Raw genomic sequence first — 19,903 nt, forward strand, 5'->3', positions numbered from 1 at the left:
GGTCCCAGCCCTATGGCTGAGCAACCGACCGAGTTATGTCAAGCCAACACTCTTTGAGAATTGACTGCTGGATAAATCACCGAGTTGTCTGCCACTTAAAGTACACACCAGAAAGCCACAGTTAGAGGTATAGAAGAGAAAGAGAGAGGGAAAATAAAAAAGAAAAAAAATACGACGTCCTCACCGACTTTACCACTCCTCCTCACCCGCGTCGTCGGCTGCTTCCCCGCCACCGCCACCGTCTTCGTCGCGGCGCGCCTCCAGGAGGGCCCTCTTCCGCGCGTTTCTCACCTCCCACTCGAACTCGCGCAGCGCCTTAAGCTCGCTGCCAAAGAAGAGCAGCGCCATCAGCCCGTCCACGGTGCCGGCCACCAGGCCCAGGGCGGCCACCAGCGTCAGGATGAAAGCGACGTAGGTCTTGCCCGACGGGGTGAACCAGACGCCGACGAGGCAGGCGACGGTGACGAGCAGGGAGAGGAAGAAGTGCCGGGCGCGCCAGGTCCGCTGGCCGCGGGAGCGGGCCGTGTAGGACGCTATCAGGGCCAGGATGGCGTCGTAGGCTGCGGGGGGCAAGGAAGAAGAGGGCGGGTGCTGCTGTTCCGTCGCGTCGGCCGCGGCGGTGGCGGCGGGCCCGGTGGCGGTGGTGATGGAGTTGTGCAGGCTCGGTGCCGGCGAGTGCAGTTGCAGGTAGGCGCCGTTGTGGAGGGCCGAGTCGGCTTTTCGGGCTGCCTCTTCCGGGCTCGTAGGCGGCGTGGGTTCGTCAGGCGGTTTCGGGATGCCGCCTACTCCTGCTCCTGCTCCTGCTCCTGCTGCTGCTGCTGCTGTTGCTGCGCCAAGGGTAGATCCGCCGTTGGAGACGGTGTTGTCGTTGGAGCCGGGTTCAGGGAGTGGAGGTGGCGGAGATGGGGACGTGGAGGCTTGTCGAGACGGGTGGAAGGCGAGGGTGGCCTCGACGGCGAAATGGTCGCTGAGGGAGCAGCCCAGCTCGGGATGCCGCATCATCATGCCGACACTTGCTCGCTTGACCACCCAGGCGCCACCGAGTGCGAGGACATCCCCCGAGCTGGCGAATATGTAATCCAGCCTCTTACCGAGAGGATCTTTTGGGGAAGAGCGGAGTCAGTTAACGACAGAGTCAAAGGGGGGGGGAAGGGGGGTGTGTTAAGGAAAGACGGTCGTACCAGGAGTGTCCGGAGGCACTGTGACGGGGTCCTTGCCCGGCCCCAGAAGCTTCTGTTGGGCCTTGGTCCAGCGCCAGGTGTTGTAGGGCCCATCGGAGGTAGCACCGTTCTCCAGGATGTTGAACTCGGCGGTGGGGATCGGACGACGGCGGGCCTCCTCGGCAGGGTGGTAAGCGGGACCCACCGAGCTGTCCGGGTGCAGCACGCGCCAGACATCGCTAACGGGAGCCAGGCCGGTGATGAGCTGGTACTCGGGCGACATGGGGATCATGTTGAAGTCGCCCATGGCAAGCACGAGGTGGCCGCGCTCGGCAGCGCCGCGGAGCAGCTTGGCAATCTCCCACGACTGGGCGGTGCGGTGGCAGAGGTACGAGTCGTCTGGCTTCCCGGCCTCGTAAGGGGCGTGCGTGTGGGTGTTGAAGACCTCGACGACCTGCTTCGGACCGGGGCCGTAGCGGATCTTTGCGCAGGCGACGCCCTTGCCGACGTACCAGTCGCCGCGCCAGAAGGCAGTCGGGCGGCCGTTCAAGGGGTAGCGGTACATGGTGCTCTCCTCGATGGGCCAGCGCGAGAGGATGGCCAGGCCGCCGCCGAGGACGGCGCTGTGGTAGAACTTGCCATAGGGCAGGATGAAGCGGGTTTGGCGGCGGATGCTCCGGTAGTCCTCCTGGGTCCAGCATTCCTGCAGCGCGACGATGTGCGGCTGCGGGCTCGCAATCGAAATCTGACGGCCAATCTCTGCCAGGCGTTCGCGGCGGAGCTTGGAGACGTATTTGAGGCCCCAGCAGTTGAGCGTGATGAGGTTGATCTCTTCCGGTCTGTCCCACATGGTATGTACCAGGGTTCGGAACCAGAGGATGAAAGGACTATGTACTCTATATCAATCTGCCCGAGATGAGATTGAGATCTGCTTCCTGGATGTTTCGAGTCGCGTTGCGCGAGGGAATTCAAGACTGCAGCGCAAATGTGAACGATGATTGCCTTGAATAAGTTTATACGAAAAAAAAAAAATAGAGTTGAAGTTATGGCCACATTGGACAGCCACTAACGTAGACACGCTCTCGCCGACGAGAGGTCTGACCAAGTTGGGCAGAATTGAAGAATTGAGTGAGTTGCAGATCGTCGATGACTGAGTTCAAGCAGGAAGCTCCCTTTCATGATGGCCCCTGGCTTCAATTGCCCCCGACCGCGCGCCTCTGCATGGAGGATCACTCAGCTAGCTATTTAATCGGAAAGTTACAGTACCAGTACACACGCTTGACGCTGCAAGGGGTGAGAAGGAGCCAAGCTAGGGCCCCACTAAAATTTAGTGTAGTGTTGCTTCACGCTGACCACCCCCGGCATCTCTCGATTGAAAGTTCCCCGACGCGGCGTTCCCAAAGCCTCGGACAAACTATCACCAGCTTGCACCCGACAGGTGCACAACACAAGCCATGTCTGAGCCCGACTCGGCATCAGGGATGCCAACCGCAGAGCCGCCATCAAAACGGCGCAGGGTGCACGACGACAGTCTCGAATCCACGCCGCGATATGGATCGGCCGCCGCGGGCGGCGCACACCAAACCTCCCCGCGCACCGCCGGCCGCCTTTCCGACCAGAGCCTCTCCATCCGGCGCGGCCCGCCAAGCAGCCGCTCGCGTAGCCGTTCGCGTAGTAGGGACAGAGACGGAAGCGCTGTGATGGACAATGGCGACACACGAAGACGGTACCGCTCATCGCCCTCGCGATCCCGCTCGAGGTCTCGCTCGAGGTCTCGCTCGAGATCACGCTCGCGGTCGACTGCCCGTTCCTCCCGATCGCGTTCCAGACTCCGTTCCCGCTCCCGCTCCCGGAGCATCTCCTATACCCGCTCGCGCTCCGATTCCCGCAGTCAGAGTCGCTCCATCTCGCGGAGTCGGAGCCGCAGCAGAAGCAGAAGTCGAAGCCGAAGCCGAAGCTCGTCCTCGCCCTCTCATCGCCGATCGACGACGGACGACAGATCCGATGACCGCCACCACCACCACCACCATTACCACTACCATCGCCGCCGGCGTCATGAGCAACCGCCCATCACCCCCAATTACTACCCACACCTGCTCCTCCTGGGCCATAGCCGCGCCGTCGCCCAGGTGCGCATCTCCCCCGATGGCCGCTGGATCGCCTCGGCCTCGGCCGACGGGACGGCCAAGATCTGGGACGCCTCAACCGGCGCCCACCTCGAGACTCTCGTCGGCCACATGGCGGGCGTCTCCTGCCTCGCCTGGGCGCCCGACAGCAACACCCTGGCCACGGGGTCCGACGACAAGTCGATCCGGCTGTGGGACCGCGTGACGGGCAGCCCCGCGCATGCCGTCGCGCACCGGGAGACCGCGGCCGTAGACGGCATGGGCGGCGCCGACGTGGCGGCGTCGTCCCGGGGGCCGGCCGGCCGCGGCGCGGCGAGGAGGGCCGCGCGCACGGGCGTCTCGCCCGACGGCGTCCGGGGCGGCAGGACGGGGAAGGGACCGCTGCTGGGCCACCACAACTACGTCTACTGTCTCGCCTTCTCGCCCAAGGGCAACATCCTGGCGAGCGGGAGCTACGACGAGGCGGTCTTCTTGTGGGACGTCAGGGCCGGCAGGCTGATGCGCAGCTTGCCGGCGCATAGCGACCCGGTAAGCGGCGTCGACTTTTGCAGAGACGGCACGTTGGTGGTGAGCTGTTCGACGGATGGGTTGATGTGAGTGTCTTTTCTGTATTTTTTCTTCTTCTTTTTTGCTTCTTCTACCTCCCATTTTCCCCATTTAGTAGTGGTGGTAGTAGTAGTAGTGGTGGTGGTGGTGTGTCTTGTTTCTTTCCCTCCCTCATTATCCACCCAACTTTTTTCCCACCCAAACTGCGCAACACGGAGGCTGACCGCGCTGGCTCTTAGCCGCATTTGGGATACCTATACCGGCCAGTGCCTGCGTACACTGGTACACGAGGACAACCCCGCCGTCACCAACGTCTGCTTCAGCCCAAACGGCCGCTTCGTGCTGGCCTTCAGCCTCGACAGCTCCATCCGGTTGTGGGACTACGTCTCGGGGTCTGTGAAGAAGACATACCAGGGCCATACGAACCAGAAGTACTCGATCGGAGGCTGTTTCGGCGTGCTTACTGACCGCGACGACGACTTGGCTGCGGAGGACAACGCAGACGGCGAGCATGTCCGGCAGCAGGCCTTCATCACATCTGCGAGCGAGGACGGCGACATCGTCATGTGGGACGTAAAAAGCAAAGAGGTGTTACAGCGCATCAAGGCCGCGCACAAGGGAGTGTGTTTCTGGGTGGACGTCCACGGCGGCACAATGGTCAGCGCCGGCCAGGACGGATCGATCAAGGTGTTCCGGCACCGCCCGAGGAGGGGGGGACATGTCAAACGGGAGGATGGCGATTCCGACAGGTACGGCGCCGTCAATGGGCATCTCCTGGACGGGGAGATGCCGGATGCGGCCGCGGCGGATGAGGAGCTGCAACGGCAGGTCGAGGCCGAGGCCGAGGCTGCGGCGGCGGCGGCGGCGGTGTCGCCGGGACAACACGTCAAGGAGGAACAGTTGTAACGGGGGGGTGTTAATTATAAAGGACGGTCACATAGTACGTGAGATGACTGGGTTCTTCTTAGCTGCGCGAACAGCTTGAGCTTGCGTCACGATACCCCTTTCAATCGAGATGTTTTTTTCCTCTTCCCAGGTCGCCATGGGCTCGGAGAGATGTGTGCCCCATGCTGGCCGGGTCTTTATGTACGGGCGCAGTGCTTGCTGCTCCCTCTTCCCGCGGAGCGGTGTGATGTGCTCGTCCCGATGATGCGCCAAACGCGACAAGAGAATCTCTTACAAAAGGCGCCGGAGGGTGGGGAGGTTTCATATATTTCGAACCCGCCTTATTCTTCAACGCTCATGCACTCGTTCCTTGTCGCCGTCTTTGTTCTACCGCATCTACGTCGAGCTCCTCCTGGACCTCCAATACCAAGGCCAGGCTGTCTAGGAAGGAGTTGACGGCGACGCGCAGCATGCGGTTGGTCGCGGCTTTGTATTCGACTCGAAGAACCGTCGGGTCTGACGACCCCTCCGTGGCAACAGCTGAGAGCTCGCGCCGCACCAGCGACGAAAGCTCCTTGTCAACCCTGAGCGCTTGCAGGGCGACCGAGGCGAGGCGCGCGTCGGGGAAGGGAACGTCGAGGGTCCTGCGAAAGGCGAGAGAGCCATGTCGAGGTTAGCGGGGTAAGTCTCTATCTAACTTTGATCCATGCGCAAAAAGTGTCAAGCCGCAGGTATGGATCCTTGTAGCAAGTCCGAGGGCGAAACCTACAGCGCGCAGGGGAACCCGGCTGACGTGTCGGTCGCCATGTTTATGTTGGCATCAACGGAAGAATCTTTTGGCCAGCGGTGCGTCTTGGGGTGGTTTCCTCGAGTCACCTCTCGTGCTTTTGAAGTGGAATGAGTGACGGAACATTGGGAATGATTTCCCGCGTAGCGTGCAATGGTGGGGCAACGGCCTTGCCTACAACATGCTGCGATAAGATAACGCCGCCTGAAGCTGCAGGAAGGGGCGTCAAGAGGGCGGCGGCGGGCCGGCCCCTGTCCAACCGCTCCAACGGCTCCACCGCCCTAACTTAACGCCCTGGCCCAGCTCCGTTGTCATGGCGACCAGGCCCCAGACGCAGAGTCTGCAGTGCTGATTGGCTGACAATGTTCAGCACTGGGGATCCCCGAAGCTGGGTCATAACAACAAACTCCAAATCAAAAACACCGCCCCGGCATCCTTACAAAACCGCGCCCTCATCACACATCGCCTGCCCGCATCTCCTCCTTCCCTGTCGCATCTGTCATTGAAGCAGGTCGTCATCTCGCCAGCCTCGAGTCTCGAGTTCCGCTCGCACCGGTATCCGAGAGGAGTGCATTCGGTTCCTTCCCGATTCTCAGAAAACATCGCGTGTAAACACTCAGTCAACTCTGTACCTTCCCGTCTCAGTACCTTGCCGCTTGCGCAAACAGCTGGGTAAAGTGCAACCAGAAACAAGGCTGCTGCATTCCCTCGTCACTCTAGAGAAGCCTAGCGAGCAGGCAAGCTTGGCTTGATCGCTACGGTACATGCCCACGGGCGCGAGGGCAGCACTTTCTCCCTCGACCTCTCCCAATTCCAGCGGCATCGCGGAGCCTCGACGGGATGGCTCCTTCGGCTCGATACTCCAGTAATCTGGGGCAGATCATCGAATATATTCCCGGTATGTCGTCTGTCGTCGAATTGGGCACCCGCCTCGCCCGCTCCCCGGTCGAGTTCTTGTTTTTTTTTGTTATTGCTAGTTCCCCCGCCCGGCAAGCATGGGTCTCGGTCGCATTGTTGCCCAACACATCCCCCCCTGCGCCTTGCCCAGCACGTTGCTGACCGTCACAGACCGCCTCTACCTCGCATCCTACGTCGAACCCCCCGATGCCAACACCGTCTTCCCCTACCCCGACCCACCTCCGCGCTCGCCGAGCAAGAGGTCCCAACGGGCGCTCGAGACGCAATCCCGCCGGAAGCAGCCCTTCTACTTCACCGTAGACGACACCCTCCTCTACAATGCCTTCCACCACGACTTTGGCCCGCTTCACATTGGCCACCTCTACCGCTTTGCCCTGCAGTTCCACGAGATCTTGGGTGCCGAGGAGAACAAGGACAGGCCAATTGTGTTTTGGAGCAGGGCAGACCCGCGTAGTATGTGCCCTCTGCTTGCTTGCTTGTCTGCTGGGATGGATGGATGGATGAATTTGCTGACCTTGGGGGTTCTTAGGCCGTGCCAATGCTTCTTGCTTGCTCGCGTGCTATATGGTTCTCATCCAGTCGTGGCCACCCCACCTCGCGCTAGCACCGATTGCCCAAGTCGACCCGCCGCTGATGCCCTTCAGAGACGCTGGCTATAGTCAAGCAGACTACGGAATCACCGTGCAGGATGTCGTGTATGGAGTTTGGAAGGCGAAAGAGGAGGGATGCTGTGTTCTCGAGACCTTTGATCTCGACGAATACGAGCGTTTCGAGCGTGTCGAGCAGGGCGACTTCAACTGGATCACTCCCCACTTCCTCGCTTTCGCCTCGCCCCAGAGCACGCCCTCCGCCCGCACCATGGAGGGAACCGAGGCCTGGGAAGCGCTGCCAAAGACGCTGGCCGCAGTGGATGCTCACCCAACGCTCGGCCAACCGTTCAAGAACGTTCTGACCCACTTCAAGGAGAGAAACATTGGCCTCGTGGTGCGTCTGAACTCAGTCCTCTACGACGCGGCGTACTTTGAGGCGCTCGGGATACAACATGTCGACATGATCTTTGAGGACGGCACCTGCCCGCCCCTGTCGATGGTGCGTAAGTTCATCCGCATGGCGCACGAGATGATCACGGTCAAGAAGAAGGGCATTGCGGTTCACTGCAAGGCCGGCCTCGGGCGCACCGGCTGTTTGATCGGTGCCTATCTCATCTACCGGTACGGGTTCACGGCCAACGAGATCATCTCGTACATGCGCTTCATGCGCCCCGGCATGGTCGTCGGCCCCCAGCAGCATTGGCTGCACCTGAACCAGGGAACCTTCCGCGAATGGTGGGTGGAGGAGCGTGTCGAGCGGAAGCTCCGCAAGGAGGCGGCCCTCGCCGCAGCAGCCGCCCAGGCCAACGGCAACCACCAGCCTAGCACTCCCGTTCGTGCGATGCAAAAGACGCACCTCGGCCGCAGCTCGAGCAAGAACGGGACGTCAACGCCTCCCAACCGGGGTGGTGTCCGGACGCCGCTTGGAGAGATTGAGCATGACCAGGCTCGTGACAACAGCATTGGCGTGCAGGAAGACTACCTCCCCGCGCCGACACCGGGCCAGCCGCGCAAGACCCAGCGGGGTGGCGTCGATCGCCATCATCCTTACGGTCGCAGCACGAATGCGGTGCCGACGGTCGAGGAAGAAAGCGTGGATCACGAGATCGAGCCCGAGGTCGCGTCGTCGACACGGCGCTCGCATGCAGCCGAGTCCGACGAGGAGTGGAACCTGCGCATGCGATCGCACCGCAAGGCTTCTGCCTCGGTCTCGCCGGGACGCCGGGAACGGTCGGTCAGTCACCACACCACTACCATGACAACGACGACGACTACGACGACGACGGCGACGGCGACGGCAATGTACCAGGTCATCGACAACGACGCGTCCAACGACATTGAGAACATCGGCATGGCCACGCCAAAGACAAAGTCGTATGATCAAGCCCAGCGCGCCACCTCGGCCTCGGGAGTCCTAGCCAAGGTTCGAGGGTCCAGCGGCTCTCCCAAGCGTGCCGCCGGCGGATCCGGGGTTCGGGAGGCCGGTGTCCGCAAGACCAGCGGCCGCGTCGGGAGTGTCGGTAATGTCTCTCCCATGGCGGCAACCGCACGCAAGGTCAGCGGGGCGCAGTAAGGCGGCAGAAAACGGAGAGGGGATTGTGAGCATATCGAGTCACGGTCCTATCTCTGCGCACGCCAATGCCCCCTTTGTCACGACGCGACTGTTGTTCACGAAGTTTATGACGACCATGATGATCCTGGGCATCTTTTACATTCTCCACCAACCTAATCATCTCTCCGACTTGTTCCGTGGTTGGTTATGCGGATCGAATCCTACATTTGCTGCATACCTGGCGTTGCGGAAAAGGGTGGTTTGAAATGATGAGCTTTTCGGGTGGAGTTGAGCGTCCATTCTATCGTCGTATAATGCATACATCTTTTGGCAGGAATCTCGTCGCCTTAGCCCGTTCTTTTTTCGATCCATGACGACACCCTTACCTTCCCAAGGCTTTTACGATGCTCTTCCCGCCGTGGTCTCTCATCGTTAGGTCTCGGCAGTTGAAGCTCACCTTCTTGGGCTACTTCATGTTCTACTACCCTCCCCTTGGAGGCGGTGATTCGCCACAGTCTGATAGATGAGTTGGCTGTGGTTTGAGGAGATGGCTTCTATCTGCTCGCTGAGCCGGGCCAGTCACGATACACAGGGGAGAGGGGGAAATGGGAAAAGGGGGGTTAGAGGGTGTTGCTTGATTTCTTGTGGTTGTCTTTCTGTCTTTGAACGGGACCGTCGGCGTTCTGGGTTTGTTTATGGCGTGGAAGGGAGGAGAAAGGGTTCCTCTTGGAGACGTTCCCATGGGCGGGCGGCCTGGGTTTGGGTTGTTGTGTCGACTTCCTCGTGTCGTACTAGTGCTGCATTTTTTGATGTGCTGCCTTGTATTGGGGGGTACGGTATTGCATTTGGGTTTAGCTTGTGTTTTTTTGGCTTGCAGCAATACGACAGTATCGACTCAAATCCTTCTTCCGCGTGTCTGTCTGCCTGCTACGTCGTTCTTATTCGAGCGTCGGACAGTAGTGGTGGACGGATGATATGTTTTCTGCTCGACCAGTCAGCGCCTGTCCAGATGATCTGGCTCATAAACACCGACTCAGAATGGTGCTTCTCAAAACAGAAATGGGCGGAGCAGCACTGAACTTCCGAGCAACCAGGGAGATTTCAGCAAGGCAGCAACAACGTGAATCAATGCCATTTCTCGTACGTCAGTGCGACTGTGGAACCGGAGTGATGATATTGCATGAAAAATCGCATCATGAAAATACGAGAAGAGAGGCTATGCTTTCTGCCTGCTTCGCCTCTCTCTCTCTCTCTCTCTCTCTCTCTCTCTCTCAATTTTTTTTAGTTCTGTTTATCTAAGAATACTTTTATCTCATTTTAGTTTAGTTTTTTTTTTTTTTTCCTTGTCTGCTCACATTCGTCCCCTCGTCCCGATCCCTCTGCAGGGTAGATAGGATAGTAGAATATGGGTAGACTTGCAGATTCACTGCCACCCAATCTTGGCCTTTCCCTTTGGCCCGCCTCCCACGTTCTGCCAACAGCTATATGATAACATTGTCAAAAAAGTGGAAAAGAAAGGGACAGGAAAAAAAATAGCCGGGCTGACTTAGCAGCAACATGCCAGTGAGGCAAGGCGTCTTGGTCTCGCTGGAAGTGACCAACCCGAGAAGCTTCCAGTGGCACCGTGCGTCCTTGACAGAAAAGGGGGGCAGCAACAGATGAGTTCTTGTTCTTGACGACCGAAGAGAACTGACTCTGGGAGCGATGCAAATCTCATCACCATCGGCGTCGGTGATGCTGAGTGCACAACCACGATCCCCCAAACTATTTGCTCTTTACGACTCCCCCATCCCCGACACAACCTCCTTTTCTCCATACGCTCACACCCCTCCTTGATGCTTCGGTAGTGAGCTGGTCATTTAAGAGAAGGGGCAAAAGGGGGGGAAGGGAGTGGTGTGCTCCCCCCCCCCCAAAAAACAAAAAAAAAAAAAAAACCCTGCAGCCTTTCCGTTCGGCTTTTGCGGGTTGAATCTGTGGGTGTGAATGGGTAGTGGTGGGCCGCCGATAGTAGTAGTACAATATACGTATGTAGGTATGTATGTATGTAATCCGTACATACATGCATAAAGTTAAGTACGGAGCTACATCCGGCAACTTACCGCGCCGCCGGGACCGGCCGAGCGAGGCGACCGGGCCTGGGGGATCGGCCTGACCTACCTTATTGGACGGCCGTACGCAGGACGGGATAACCCCCCCGTTTTAATCCCACCCCGTGCGGTTTCTGGCCTATCAGCGGCTTTCTTCTCAATTGGGTACTGTACTGTACATGATCCGGACAAACAGCTCGACGGCTACCACGAAACGGGAGTTATACTCCCTGAGAAAGCCTAGCCACGACTCTGAGCCAACTCGTAGTGAAGAAAAGTAATCTATACGTCTGGAATACTTATAGTCTCTTCAATTGTACAAGAACATGTTTAATAGGGCTTGTATCTTCCAAGTACCATCAACATGTACACTATGATTGCTCTTAGTACTTTGTACTTAATCGATGCCTCCTTCGGACAGAGACAGGTAAATGCTGTCTTGTTACGTAGCGGTTCGATGATCTCCTGCTCATCTCAACGCAGAGAAGGCTGACTGGGCAATTTTGACGCGATAAGCGACCCGTGTTACCAGGCCCTGGGGCGACCTGACCCAGGGCGCCAACGGCACGGCGCGGCGCGGGGACGCTGGCCAACGGCCGGTTGCAGTGCGCACCAGCCTCGTCCGCTCTAGCACGAGTATGTGGCATGGGAATGCAGCTGACCAGCTTGACGCCTTCCCGAGAATAGACAGGCGACCTGTGAGCGGACGCCGCCGCCACAATGACCGCTTTCCGCCGGTGCCAACAGCGGCCATCTATGCCCAGGCAACTCACAGTGACTAGTTAGAACTTAGCATCTTGGTGAGGCGAAGCCCTGTATGTACATACGATGGTGGCGACCCGGGTCCCGAGTTGCTTGTAGGCGTGCACCTCGGGTTACCTCAAGGGGAGCGACGCTGATGTAAGAGCCAACCGAGACTGCGAGGTTTTCGCAGTGGAGATCACGGAGAATGTGGGCCATGGTAAGCGTGGGGCTGTCGCTTGATCAAAGATGCTGGGCAAGAGATGTGCCAAAGAAATGTCTGGAGAGCTGGAGGGTTGGTTACCGAGCTGGACCAGCATCGAAACAGTTTTGCGCCCCCCCCCCCCCGGCCCCATTTTCCCTCAACCGCTTCGCGTTTGGATGATGCGATGACAAACGAAACGGTGATGAAGCTAAGGCAGAAGACCTAAGCTCTGCAGCCCGAGAAGATGGGCGAAGCGAATCGAATGCGCGAGGATGGCAATGAACTATGAAGTTGGTACGATCGAGGGCGACCAAGTGATGATACCTAGACACGGTCGCAGGAAAGCGGCCGCATCCACTTTCTTGTATTAGGGGGGAAGAATATCATTGACCAAGTAAGGCGTTGGGCCGCAAGGCTCATTTTTCTCATCCTGATGGCCAAGGCAGAGACGAGCGAGTTGCTGACGGGAAGGAGCGAGGTCGAGATGCAGGTAGTAGTAAGGTAAGTCGGTCAGTCGTGCCTGGAACGGTGTGGATGCAGGAGAACGCCGCAGGGCTGAGGTTCCACCAACTCGACAGCCAATCATGGAGCCTCAATCTAGGTGGCGAAGTTGATGCACAGACCAAATGCGGTCTCGATAACGGGCCTGGCTGTGGCCTTATATGTAATCCGTACAGTACATACATATTCGAGGAGGGAAGCCGCAGCCAAGAAATACAGAGGGGCGCCTGGAAAGCGTAACTGAGAGCGAACAGGTAACACAGTCAGTCATCCGTCAACTGGAACCATGCACTCTCATCTGACTGAGGGATTGAACCCTGCATCACGAACCCGGCGAGCACGGTACCAGAGGCGCAGCTTCTTGTGAAGGCCAAGGTATACTCGCTTCCTGCGACGTTTACTCCGCCATTGTAACCCATCCCCCAAGACAAACACGCCGTGCACAGATTTCGAACGGTTTGGCTGTTCCCCCCCGTCCCCCAACCCGCGCGCTCGCCAACTTGGAGCTGCCGAATCCGTCAGTCTCTCACGTCGCTTGTTGGTGGTCAGCCGAGGGGGTCAATCGCTCAAAAGACCAAAGGGTCAATGGCCCAAAAAGGTCCGAAGCATGGGCACGGCCGCGATGGCAGTGACGCCATGACGTGCTAAATGCAGACAGCGGTTCGCCGCTAGCAAGATCCCCCCATGTGCTTCGCCTGGCGTGGCTTTCCCGCTCTGCCGACCGTTTTTTTTTTTTCCCGCTAACCCACGCCGCCGACCACCTGCTCATCTCGTCTTCGGCCAATCGACGTCTTTTTTGGTCGCGTGAGGACGAACATGTTGGGCATAGGGAAAAGCCCCAATACGGCTGCACCCGAGATGTCAGACAGTCACCACCCGCTCTCCGATACCTCCAGGCACCCCAACCGTGGGCTCCCTCCGGAGGTTACCAAGGTAATCTGAAATGCAGGGAGCTATAGGAATAGGGGGAAACCTGCAACAAGATGCTCGATCTTTGGTGCCACTACCGGTTCGACCTGGGCATTCCCGTGGCTCAGGCACACTGCAGATCGACCCAACTGGTGACCGGGCCACATCCTCCTCGATGATGTCGTCCGTTCAACCCTCCCCGCGCGGCCACTCAATGAAGACTGCCAACCAACAGCCCCCGCGCCTTGTCCATGGCCGCATCCTGTCCTCGTCCAGCCCGTTGGGCCGGCCAGGCACTCGGGTTAGTCGTCACGGACCGCCCTGGGTGTGATGTGTGTACCTATGTAGGTATATATATATGTATGTACTACTGGTGGCCCACCTCGCAGGTCATATATAAGGCATGCTTCGCTTGCATTTCGGTGCCCTGATGCTCCCGCTTGCGATACACCCTGATTCTCTCGGCTCCGGCTTCTGCCACGCTATCTCTGCTGCTTTCTCGTCTTTCTCGTCCTCCTATTCCTCTCTGGGGGGCCAATGTCCGTCTCCCCAACTACACGAATGAGCAGGCTTTCTCTCGAGTGCGCCGCCTCCACCACTGGGTCCCAGACCCGAATGCAGTCGGTCCGCGCAAATACCCCGATGCCGTACTCGGAGCATCCCTCCGACACGAGCGACTGGGAGATGGAAGGGGACGATGATGAAGAAGAAGAAGAAGAAGAGACAGACATTGTGCCGTCGCCGACGGGGTTCAGGTACAACATCTCCCGCCTTTCGCCGAGAGCCCGGCAGATGGTTAAGGGGCTGTTCAACCAGGCACGGGTCAAGGAGCCACCTCAGATCTCGCTGGAACTCTGCGGCATCAGGGAAGAGGATCCTGAAGGCAACGGCTTCTTCTATGCCTTCCAGATGCACGAGGTGGTGCCTTGCTCCGTCCGGATCGGCTCCCGGAGGAGCGGGGAGTTCTCGACCCCGCGGTGCGAATGCCCCGATGCTCGGTATCAAGGAGCGCGGCCCTGCAAGCATCTCGTCTGGCTCTTTGACAGGATCTCGAAGCAAGCGCTTTTCGACCACGATCCTGACTCGGAGCTGATGCTGACCGAGTTCGGCTACCCCGAGGAACTGGGAGACCCCTTCGACCAGATATCACAGATCGGACTCGACATCCTTGCCGACGATCTCCGCTGCGACGCGTCCGAGCCCGACAGCGACGTGATCGCTCCAAATCCCGCTCGCGTGCGGGAGGCTAGGGAAATGGTCGCGGCCGTGGCGGGCATCCAACCCGGCGAGCTCGACGAGTACAGGCCGGACCTAGAAGATTCGTACAGCCGGGACGCTCTGATACGCCGTGGCGATCTGGGCGCGACCCTGTTTTCCCTAATCCTCGCCTCCCACTCCCTCGCCGAGTGGGTGCGCTCCGAGCTCAACCCATCCGACCCTGCTGTCGACCCATTCCGAAGTATTCAACACCGAGTGATGCACATCATCCGGCAGCTGGACGCATGCTCGAGCACCGGGGGAGCCCCAGAAGAAGTTGCCGAGAAGGGGTGGTGGAGACGCGCAGATGGACCCCGAAACGCAGACTGGGCATGTGTTCAGATCCAGCGCAGCGTCAAGAAGATCGAGAAGCTCGTCTCCCGAGGCCCCAGTCCACTAACCGAGTCGGCACGGTCGTCCGCGGCACGGTCTCTCGTCGTCATCCTGAAGGCGGTGGTCAGCCACCGCGACCTGTACGCACCCCTCATCGGGGACCGCGACACGGGCTTCGTCCACTCGGCGCTGGACATGCTCGCCGACCAGAGCCAGTTCATCGACGCGCTCGAAGAGATCATGGACCGCGTCGGCGTACGCGGCGCCCCGCCGTCTTACGTGGCCAACATGCGCCGCCTGATTGAGCGCATGCGGAGCCATTGTACAACCGAACAACATGTTGACGAAGCAAGCGGCCTGCGTGGCGTCAGGCGCAGCGAGACGCCGCCGCTTCTGCCTCCGGACCAACAACCCCCGCCGCCGGGAATCGTCCAACATCCTCCCACCGAACCGGGCGGCGGCGGCGGCTCCAGCAACACTAGCACCAGCAGTAGCAGTAGTAGTGAGAGCGGCAACGCCAGCGTGCCATTTCTCACTCCCGTCCGGGCGGCGAGCACTATTCGCGGACGCGGAAGGGGTGGTGGCGGCAGCGGCAGCGGCAGCGGCAGCAGCCAGATCGGAGGTGGCGGCCGTGGAAGGGGCGGCAAAGGGGGGAGGGGCGCGAAACGAACCGTCTCCCCGAGCAGCCCGCCGCTGGATGGCCCCGAGATTGCCGCGAAGAGAGCTCGCGGTTCGTGAAAAGTGGATGTGGACGGCTTGTTCACCCTCGCTTCCACCCTACCATCCACCCATCCATCCATCCATCCACCCACACCGAACGAACAACCCCTTTCGTTCAGTAACTTGGCGAAATTTTCCCAAGCTTTCCAAGCAAGGCAATATCAGGAGGAGCGGCTGGTTCCCTCCCCCCCCCCAAAAAAATGGTTTCACCGGTAAAGAGCAAAGCAAGGATAGCTAGCTATCTGGATGGCGTGATGCGTCTTATTGGCATTTTTTGTGTGTGTTTATCAGGGGTTTCTCGTACATACATAACCACCATATCACCACCATACCATCCATCTCACCAGTACTCACCAGTACTCTACAACACATCCCTCCCCCCCCCCGGCGGGGGGGCTCAGTGCCTTTATCTTAGCTAGATACCATTCGTAACCTAGAGGCCGCATTGGTGTAAAAAGCGAGGTGTAGTGTTTGCGTGTGCTCGAAGGAGGCTTCTGCCTATTGCCTTGCCTGCCTGCTTCTCTGTCGATCTGTCCGTCTTGCCGAGGACCGTACGGCGGAACAATTTCACTGCCTTGACTCGGCCGGCCTAACTACGAGTGACTGGCCAGCTGAAACTTGTGACAAGATGAGGGGAATCGGATCAAAGCTCGAAAATACCAAGTCCCTGGTCAGACAGACTTGTTTATTTGCACGACTCAAACGGTGAAAATTGACTCGAGTACTCTTTCAATGTCTATGGTATCAACCCCGCTTGTCAGAAGAAGTACTCCTAATATGAAATATCAAGGCCTCCTCAACCCAATAGAGGAGGGACTCAATCCAACAATCACTTCAGTATGATATGGCGAGAGCAACATCGGATACTGATATGCCAAGTGCTCGGATAGATAGTAGATATTTGCATAAATTAAAAGAGGAAACTCGCCCTCCCTATGCTCTATGGGGTATTTCCAACCAACCCAAAACCGTTACATGTCATGCAGACACTCCTGTCCGTCCAACCAACCAACCATCTAATCGAACATCTAACCATGCCTGAGCCAATGCGATGTGACTTATGATTCGCCCATGCGACAGCCAAAAGCATACACCTTTAACGCCCGCGCTTTATGTTTTTTTTCCTCTCCCCTTCCCTTTTATGATGAATTAGAGCCCCGCCCCTCCACCCATGCCCTTCCCATCTACCAGCAGACAGGAAGAAGGGAAAGGGGAGAGGGGCGGGAGATGCGAGAAAGAAAAAAAAGAAAACAGAAAAAGAAAAAAAGAACGCGTTCGAGTCAAGCTCGCTCGCTCTCGTCAGCGCGGGGAAGAAGTCCCACTCCCGCCGCTCGTCGTCACCATGTCGCTGTCCGCCTTGGCCGAGGCGGCGGCGGCGGCGGCGCCACCGTTCTTGCCGCCGGCGCCGCTATCGGATGAGTACTCGCGGCGCGCCTCGACGTTGGCGATGGCGCTCTGCAGCGCGCTCGTCAGGTCGACGTGGAACAGGGGGCGGTTGATGCCGTGCACGGCGACGGTGCGGCCGGCGTTGAGCGCCGGCGTGCGGCGCGAGGCGAGGTTGACGGCGCCCACGGCGTCAGCGGGCTCCTCCTCGTCGGCGCCCTCGGGGACGGTGGCCTTCTTGGACAGCGCGGCCTCGAGGTCGTCCGCTGTGGTGGGGTGGTGGTGGTGGGCGCTGGCGTGGCTGTGCGAGTGCAGGGTCTCGAGGCGGTTGCTGCTCTCGAGCTCCTTCTCGTTGTCCTCGAACTCGGCGGCGGCGGCGGCGCTCTGGGCGCCGCCAATCTCGGCCACGCTGAAGATGCTCTTCCACCGCAGGTGGGGCACGTCCGGGCGCATGGTCGGGTAGCCGAAGCCGGCAGCGGCGAGGGCGCGCTTGGTCCAGCGGTTGCTGATGCAGGCAATGTGCCAGTCGACCGTGTCGGGCGCCGCGTAGCGGTCGAGCTGGTTGCGCACATCGATGAGCTGCTGGACCGAGGTGATGTCCACGTGGTTGACCGAGCTGAAGTCGAGGATGATGGCCTTGAGCGTGGGCAGCTTGGGGTCCACGTTGTCGGCGACCGCGTTGGTGCCCGCGGCGGCGGCGGCGGCGGCGGCCTTTAGCTCGCGCCGGGACGGGCCCGGGTTGTTCCACGGGCGGTCGCCGGGCCGCTCGAAGCTCGCGAGGTTGGTCCGCCTCGTGTGGGCAAAGATGTAGTCGGTCATGTAACTCAGGCTGTGGCTGGCGTTGGTGTAGTTGAAGCCCTCGCTGAAGCGGTAGATGAAGATGCCCGGGTACGGGTTGTCGAGTTCGACCTCCGGATTGGAGCCGTCTGCGTGGGTGATGGGAAGGAAGACGTTGCGGAAGGGGGCTTCCGGAGTTCCCGTGAATGTGCCATACTCGGCCCCGCGCTGCGTGTCGCCGCCAACGACATGGTCGCCGAGCATGGACGCCACCCTGACGCGGCCGAGGAAGCGGCCCTTGGACCTGAGAATGCGGTACAGGAGCATGGCGGCCGAAAGACACACGGTGCAGTAGATGCCGTTCTCGATCGTCGAAAACACCGTGACGATAACGCCGACAAAGAAGATGAAGACCTCCAACGGCGAAACCAGCCAGAAGTGGTAGACGGTGTTTGGTGGGGTAATCAGATCGCCAACGGCATGGATGATGACGGCAGCGAGAGAGGCGTTTGGGATGTAGTAGAAGACGGCCGGGAGGGCATAGATGGCGAGGAGGACGACGACGGCGGTGATGACACCGGCGAATGGTGTCCGGACGCCGGCCTTGGACTTGATGGCGGTGCGACTGAACGAGCCGGTAGCGGCGTATCCGCCCAGGAAGGGCCCGAGCATGTTGGTGACGCCGATGGCGACCATCTCCTGCGAGGGGTTGATCGTGTAGTTGTTCACCCGCCCGAAAGACTTCGAGATGGCGATGTGCTCAATCAGGAGGACGATGACGGTCGCTGGCAGGTAGCCGGCGAGATTGCTGGCAATGCGCTTGTTCAGCACTGGGACCGCCGCGTTCTGGAAGCCTGCATCGCTCGGGTTGTTTAGTCGCAAGGCTAGAGCACGGCTCAGGCGCGAAACCCACCTCGGGGAACGTGTAACAGGATCTTGAACTTGACCTCATCCTCGGGAAGACCCCTGTTGACAAGCCAGCTGATCATTGTGTACAAGAGGATGACGAAGACGGTTCTCAGGGTCGAGAGGAAGAAGAACAGGCGCTGATGCTGCGGCCACCGCTTCGCAGAGTACGAGCAGGCCGCCCTGAGGAGATAGAGCATCGTAAGAGCGGTGAGACCCATGGCAGCATCCAGAGTCGTGCGGGGCAGGCCCTGAAGGGTGTGGATGAAGACGATATAGGGGGCTTCGCGGGTTGAGAAGCCCGTGATGCCCATCATGGTGGGGATCTGTCCGACCAAGATGTTGATAGCCGATCCGGTCATGAAGGCCGAGAGCGCGGTGAGCGAGATGACGTCGACAATCCATCCGCAGCGGATGAGGCCGATGAACAGGACAATGGCTCCCGCCAGGATGGCAAGCGCGGAAGCGATAACATGGCCTGGGACGTCGGGTAAAGTGACGGCCAGATCGGCAACGATGCCGCCGGTAAGCTGTGACATGACGGCGACCGGCTGCGGCGTTATCAGCGCTCCATCAGATTCTGGGCGGAAGGGGGGGGAAGAACCGGGCTTACACCGATGGTGATGTCCTTGGATGTGGCAAAGAACCAGTAAATCAAGACGCCCATAAAGGACGAGTACAAGCCAAACTGGACATCGAGGTTGGCAAGCTTGGCGTAGGCCATGCCCTGGGGAACGACGACGGCACCAATCGTGATGCCTGCGGGCGGTTAGCGACTATTGTTTCGCATTCAGCAAGGGGCAGCCGTTCTTACCAGCGACGAGATCTCCAATGAACCATTGCAGGTTGTAGCGCCCGATCCACGAGAGGAATGGAAAGAGAGACAGGATGTAGTCGTAGACCTCCTTGCCTGACGGGATGAGGTCGTTCAGGTACTCGAGGACATTGGGAGGCTCCTCCACAAAAGTGTGACCAGTCTCGTTGGAAAGCATAGAGGCCCCCGGCCTCTCCAGTTCCTTGAAAGGGTCATTTTCCTGGAGTTTGATGCCCAGCGCCCTGGCCACAAAGCGGCCGGCCTTGGGAGGCATCACGCCGTCCGTACTCAGGTCTGGCGAAGATGCGGCCTGGATGCGTCCGTTGAAGCGGCGCGACGAGGAGGCGCCTAATTACGGACAGGAACGAGCTTAGAGGACCCGATGGAGCCGAGAGAATTGTGCCAATACCGGGTTGATAGGACGAAACCAAAGCAAGAGGAAAAGAAGCGCCCCCTTAGATATGAAAAGTAGAGCTGAGAATGTCCTCGACTTGGACTCCGAATCGCAGTTAAGAGGGTTGACCGGGGCTTGCCCGGGGCTTGCCCGTAGTGGTCCCGAGATCTGAAATCAAAGGTAGCGGATCCCTGGAGATGCGGAGAGCGGGCTTCAGCCGGATGGCGCAATCGCTACATTGCCTATCACAGCTAGCGGCGGGAGTTCAGTAGTGGAACTCGGCATGGGGACCAGCATCACATATTGCTCGTT

The 19,903-nt window shown here is 59.2% G+C and overlaps 6 protein-coding genes across 6 annotated transcripts; 3 read left to right on the forward strand and 3 right to left on the reverse strand.

Moving 5' to 3' along the window:
- Nucleotides 1-41: 41 nt before the first annotated feature.
- MYCTH_2294189 (uncharacterized protein) lies at nt 42-2,192 on the reverse strand. Its single transcript, XM_003658378.1, has 2 exons — nt 1,182-2,192; nt 42-1,100 (listed from the first exon to the last, which is right to left on the reverse strand). Exons 1-2 carry the CDS (start codon nt 2,008-2,010, stop codon nt 190-192), a joined length of 1,740 nt encoding a protein of 579 aa, XP_003658426.1. The 5' UTR covers nt 2,011-2,192; the 3' UTR covers nt 42-189.
- Nucleotides 2,193-2,558: 366 nt separating this feature from the next.
- MYCTH_2294191 (uncharacterized protein) lies at nt 2,559-4,788 on the forward strand. Its single transcript, XM_003658379.1, has 2 exons — nt 2,559-3,879; nt 4,072-4,788. Exons 1-2 carry the CDS (start codon nt 3,398-3,400, stop codon nt 4,736-4,738), a joined length of 1,149 nt encoding a protein of 382 aa, XP_003658427.1. The 5' UTR covers nt 2,559-3,397; the 3' UTR covers nt 4,739-4,788.
- Nucleotides 4,789-4,905: 117 nt separating this feature from the next.
- On the reverse strand, nt 4,906-5,700 carry MYCTH_2294192 (uncharacterized protein). Its single transcript, XM_003658380.1, has 2 exons — nt 5,487-5,700; nt 4,906-5,361 (listed from the first exon to the last, which is right to left on the reverse strand). The coding sequence occupies exons 1-2, from the start codon at nt 5,522-5,524 to the stop codon at nt 5,073-5,075; spliced, it is 327 nt and encodes a 108-aa protein (XP_003658428.1). The 5' UTR covers nt 5,525-5,700; the 3' UTR covers nt 4,906-5,072.
- A 562-nt stretch (nt 5,701-6,262) lies between these two features.
- Nucleotides 6,263-8,836, forward strand: MYCTH_2294193 (uncharacterized protein). Its single transcript, XM_003658381.1, has 3 exons — nt 6,263-6,402; nt 6,573-6,875; nt 6,952-8,836. The coding sequence occupies exons 1-3, from the start codon at nt 6,345-6,347 to the stop codon at nt 8,583-8,585; spliced, it is 1,995 nt and encodes a 664-aa protein (XP_003658429.1). The 5' UTR covers nt 6,263-6,344; the 3' UTR covers nt 8,586-8,836.
- A 4,732-nt stretch (nt 8,837-13,568) lies between these two features.
- Nucleotides 13,569-15,335, forward strand: MYCTH_2051994 (uncharacterized protein; the record flags this gene model as incomplete). Its single annotated transcript, XM_003658382.1, has 2 exons — nt 13,569-15,026; nt 15,105-15,335. The coding sequence occupies 2 exons, from the start codon at nt 13,569-13,571 to the stop codon at nt 15,333-15,335; spliced, it is 1,689 nt and encodes a 562-aa protein (XP_003658430.1).
- A 1,152-nt stretch (nt 15,336-16,487) lies between these two features.
- Nucleotides 16,488-19,663, reverse strand: MYCTH_2294197 (uncharacterized protein). Its single transcript, XM_003658383.1, has 4 exons — nt 19,198-19,663; nt 18,997-19,142; nt 18,391-18,934; nt 16,488-18,331 (listed from the first exon to the last, which is right to left on the reverse strand). Exons 1-4 carry the CDS (start codon nt 19,469-19,471, stop codon nt 16,617-16,619), a joined length of 2,679 nt encoding a protein of 892 aa, XP_003658431.1. The 5' UTR covers nt 19,472-19,663; the 3' UTR covers nt 16,488-16,616.
- Nucleotides 19,664-19,903: the final 240 nt, after the last annotated feature.

Source organism: Thermothelomyces thermophilus, chromosome 1 (genome assembly GCF_000226095.1).
Source record: "Thermothelomyces thermophilus ATCC 42464 chromosome 1, complete sequence".
NCBI lineage: Eukaryota > Fungi > Ascomycota > Sordariomycetes > Sordariales > Chaetomiaceae > Thermothelomyces > Thermothelomyces thermophilus.

What these genes read in the sequence shown, in the direction of transcription:
- MYCTH_2294189 (XM_003658378.1), bottom strand. Translation starts at nt 2,010, where the DNA reads ATGTGGGACAGACCGGAAGAGATCAACCTCATCACGCTCAACTGCTGG. An exon ending in AGTGCCTCCGGACACTCCTG is followed by an intron (nt 1,101 to 1,181) that starts GTACGACCGTCT and finishes CTTCCCCAAAAG; the next exon opens with ATCCTCTCGGTAAGAGGCTG.
- MYCTH_2294191 (XM_003658379.1), top strand. Translation starts at nt 3,398, where the DNA reads ATGGCGGGCGTCTCCTGCCTCGCCTGGGCGCCCGACAGCAACACCCTG. An exon ending in TGTTCGACGGATGGGTTGAT is followed by an intron (nt 3,880 to 4,071) that starts GTGAGTGTCTTT and finishes GCTGGCTCTTAG; the next exon opens with CCGCATTTGGGATACCTATA.
- MYCTH_2294192 (XM_003658380.1), bottom strand. Translation starts at nt 5,524, where the DNA reads ATGGCGACCGACACGTCAGCCGGGTTCCCCTGCGCGCT. An exon ending in GCCGGGTTCCCCTGCGCGCT is followed by an intron (nt 5,362 to 5,486) that starts GTAGGTTTCGCC and finishes CGCCTTTCGCAG; the next exon opens with GACCCTCGACGTTCCCTTCC.
- MYCTH_2294193 (XM_003658381.1), top strand. Translation starts at nt 6,345, where the DNA reads ATGGCTCCTTCGGCTCGATACTCCAGTAATCTGGGGCAGATCATCGAA. An exon ending in GATCATCGAATATATTCCCG is followed by an intron (nt 6,403 to 6,572) that starts GTATGTCGTCTG and finishes TGACCGTCACAG; the next exon opens with ACCGCCTCTACCTCGCATCC. An exon ending in GAGCAGGGCAGACCCGCGTA is followed by an intron (nt 6,876 to 6,951) that starts GTATGTGCCCTC and finishes GGGGGTTCTTAG; the next exon opens with GCCGTGCCAATGCTTCTTGC.
- MYCTH_2294197 (XM_003658383.1), bottom strand. Translation starts at nt 19,471, where the DNA reads ATGCCTCCCAAGGCCGGCCGCTTTGTGGCCAGGGCGCTGGGCATCAAA. An exon ending in CCAAGGACATCACCATCGGT is followed by an intron (nt 18,935 to 18,996) that starts GTAAGCCCGGTT and finishes ATAACGCCGCAG; the next exon opens with CCGGTCGCCGTCATGTCACA. An exon ending in CCTGTTACACGTTCCCCGAG is followed by an intron (nt 18,332 to 18,390) that starts GTGGGTTTCGCG and finishes CGAGCGATGCAG; the next exon opens with GCTTCCAGAACGCGGCGGTC.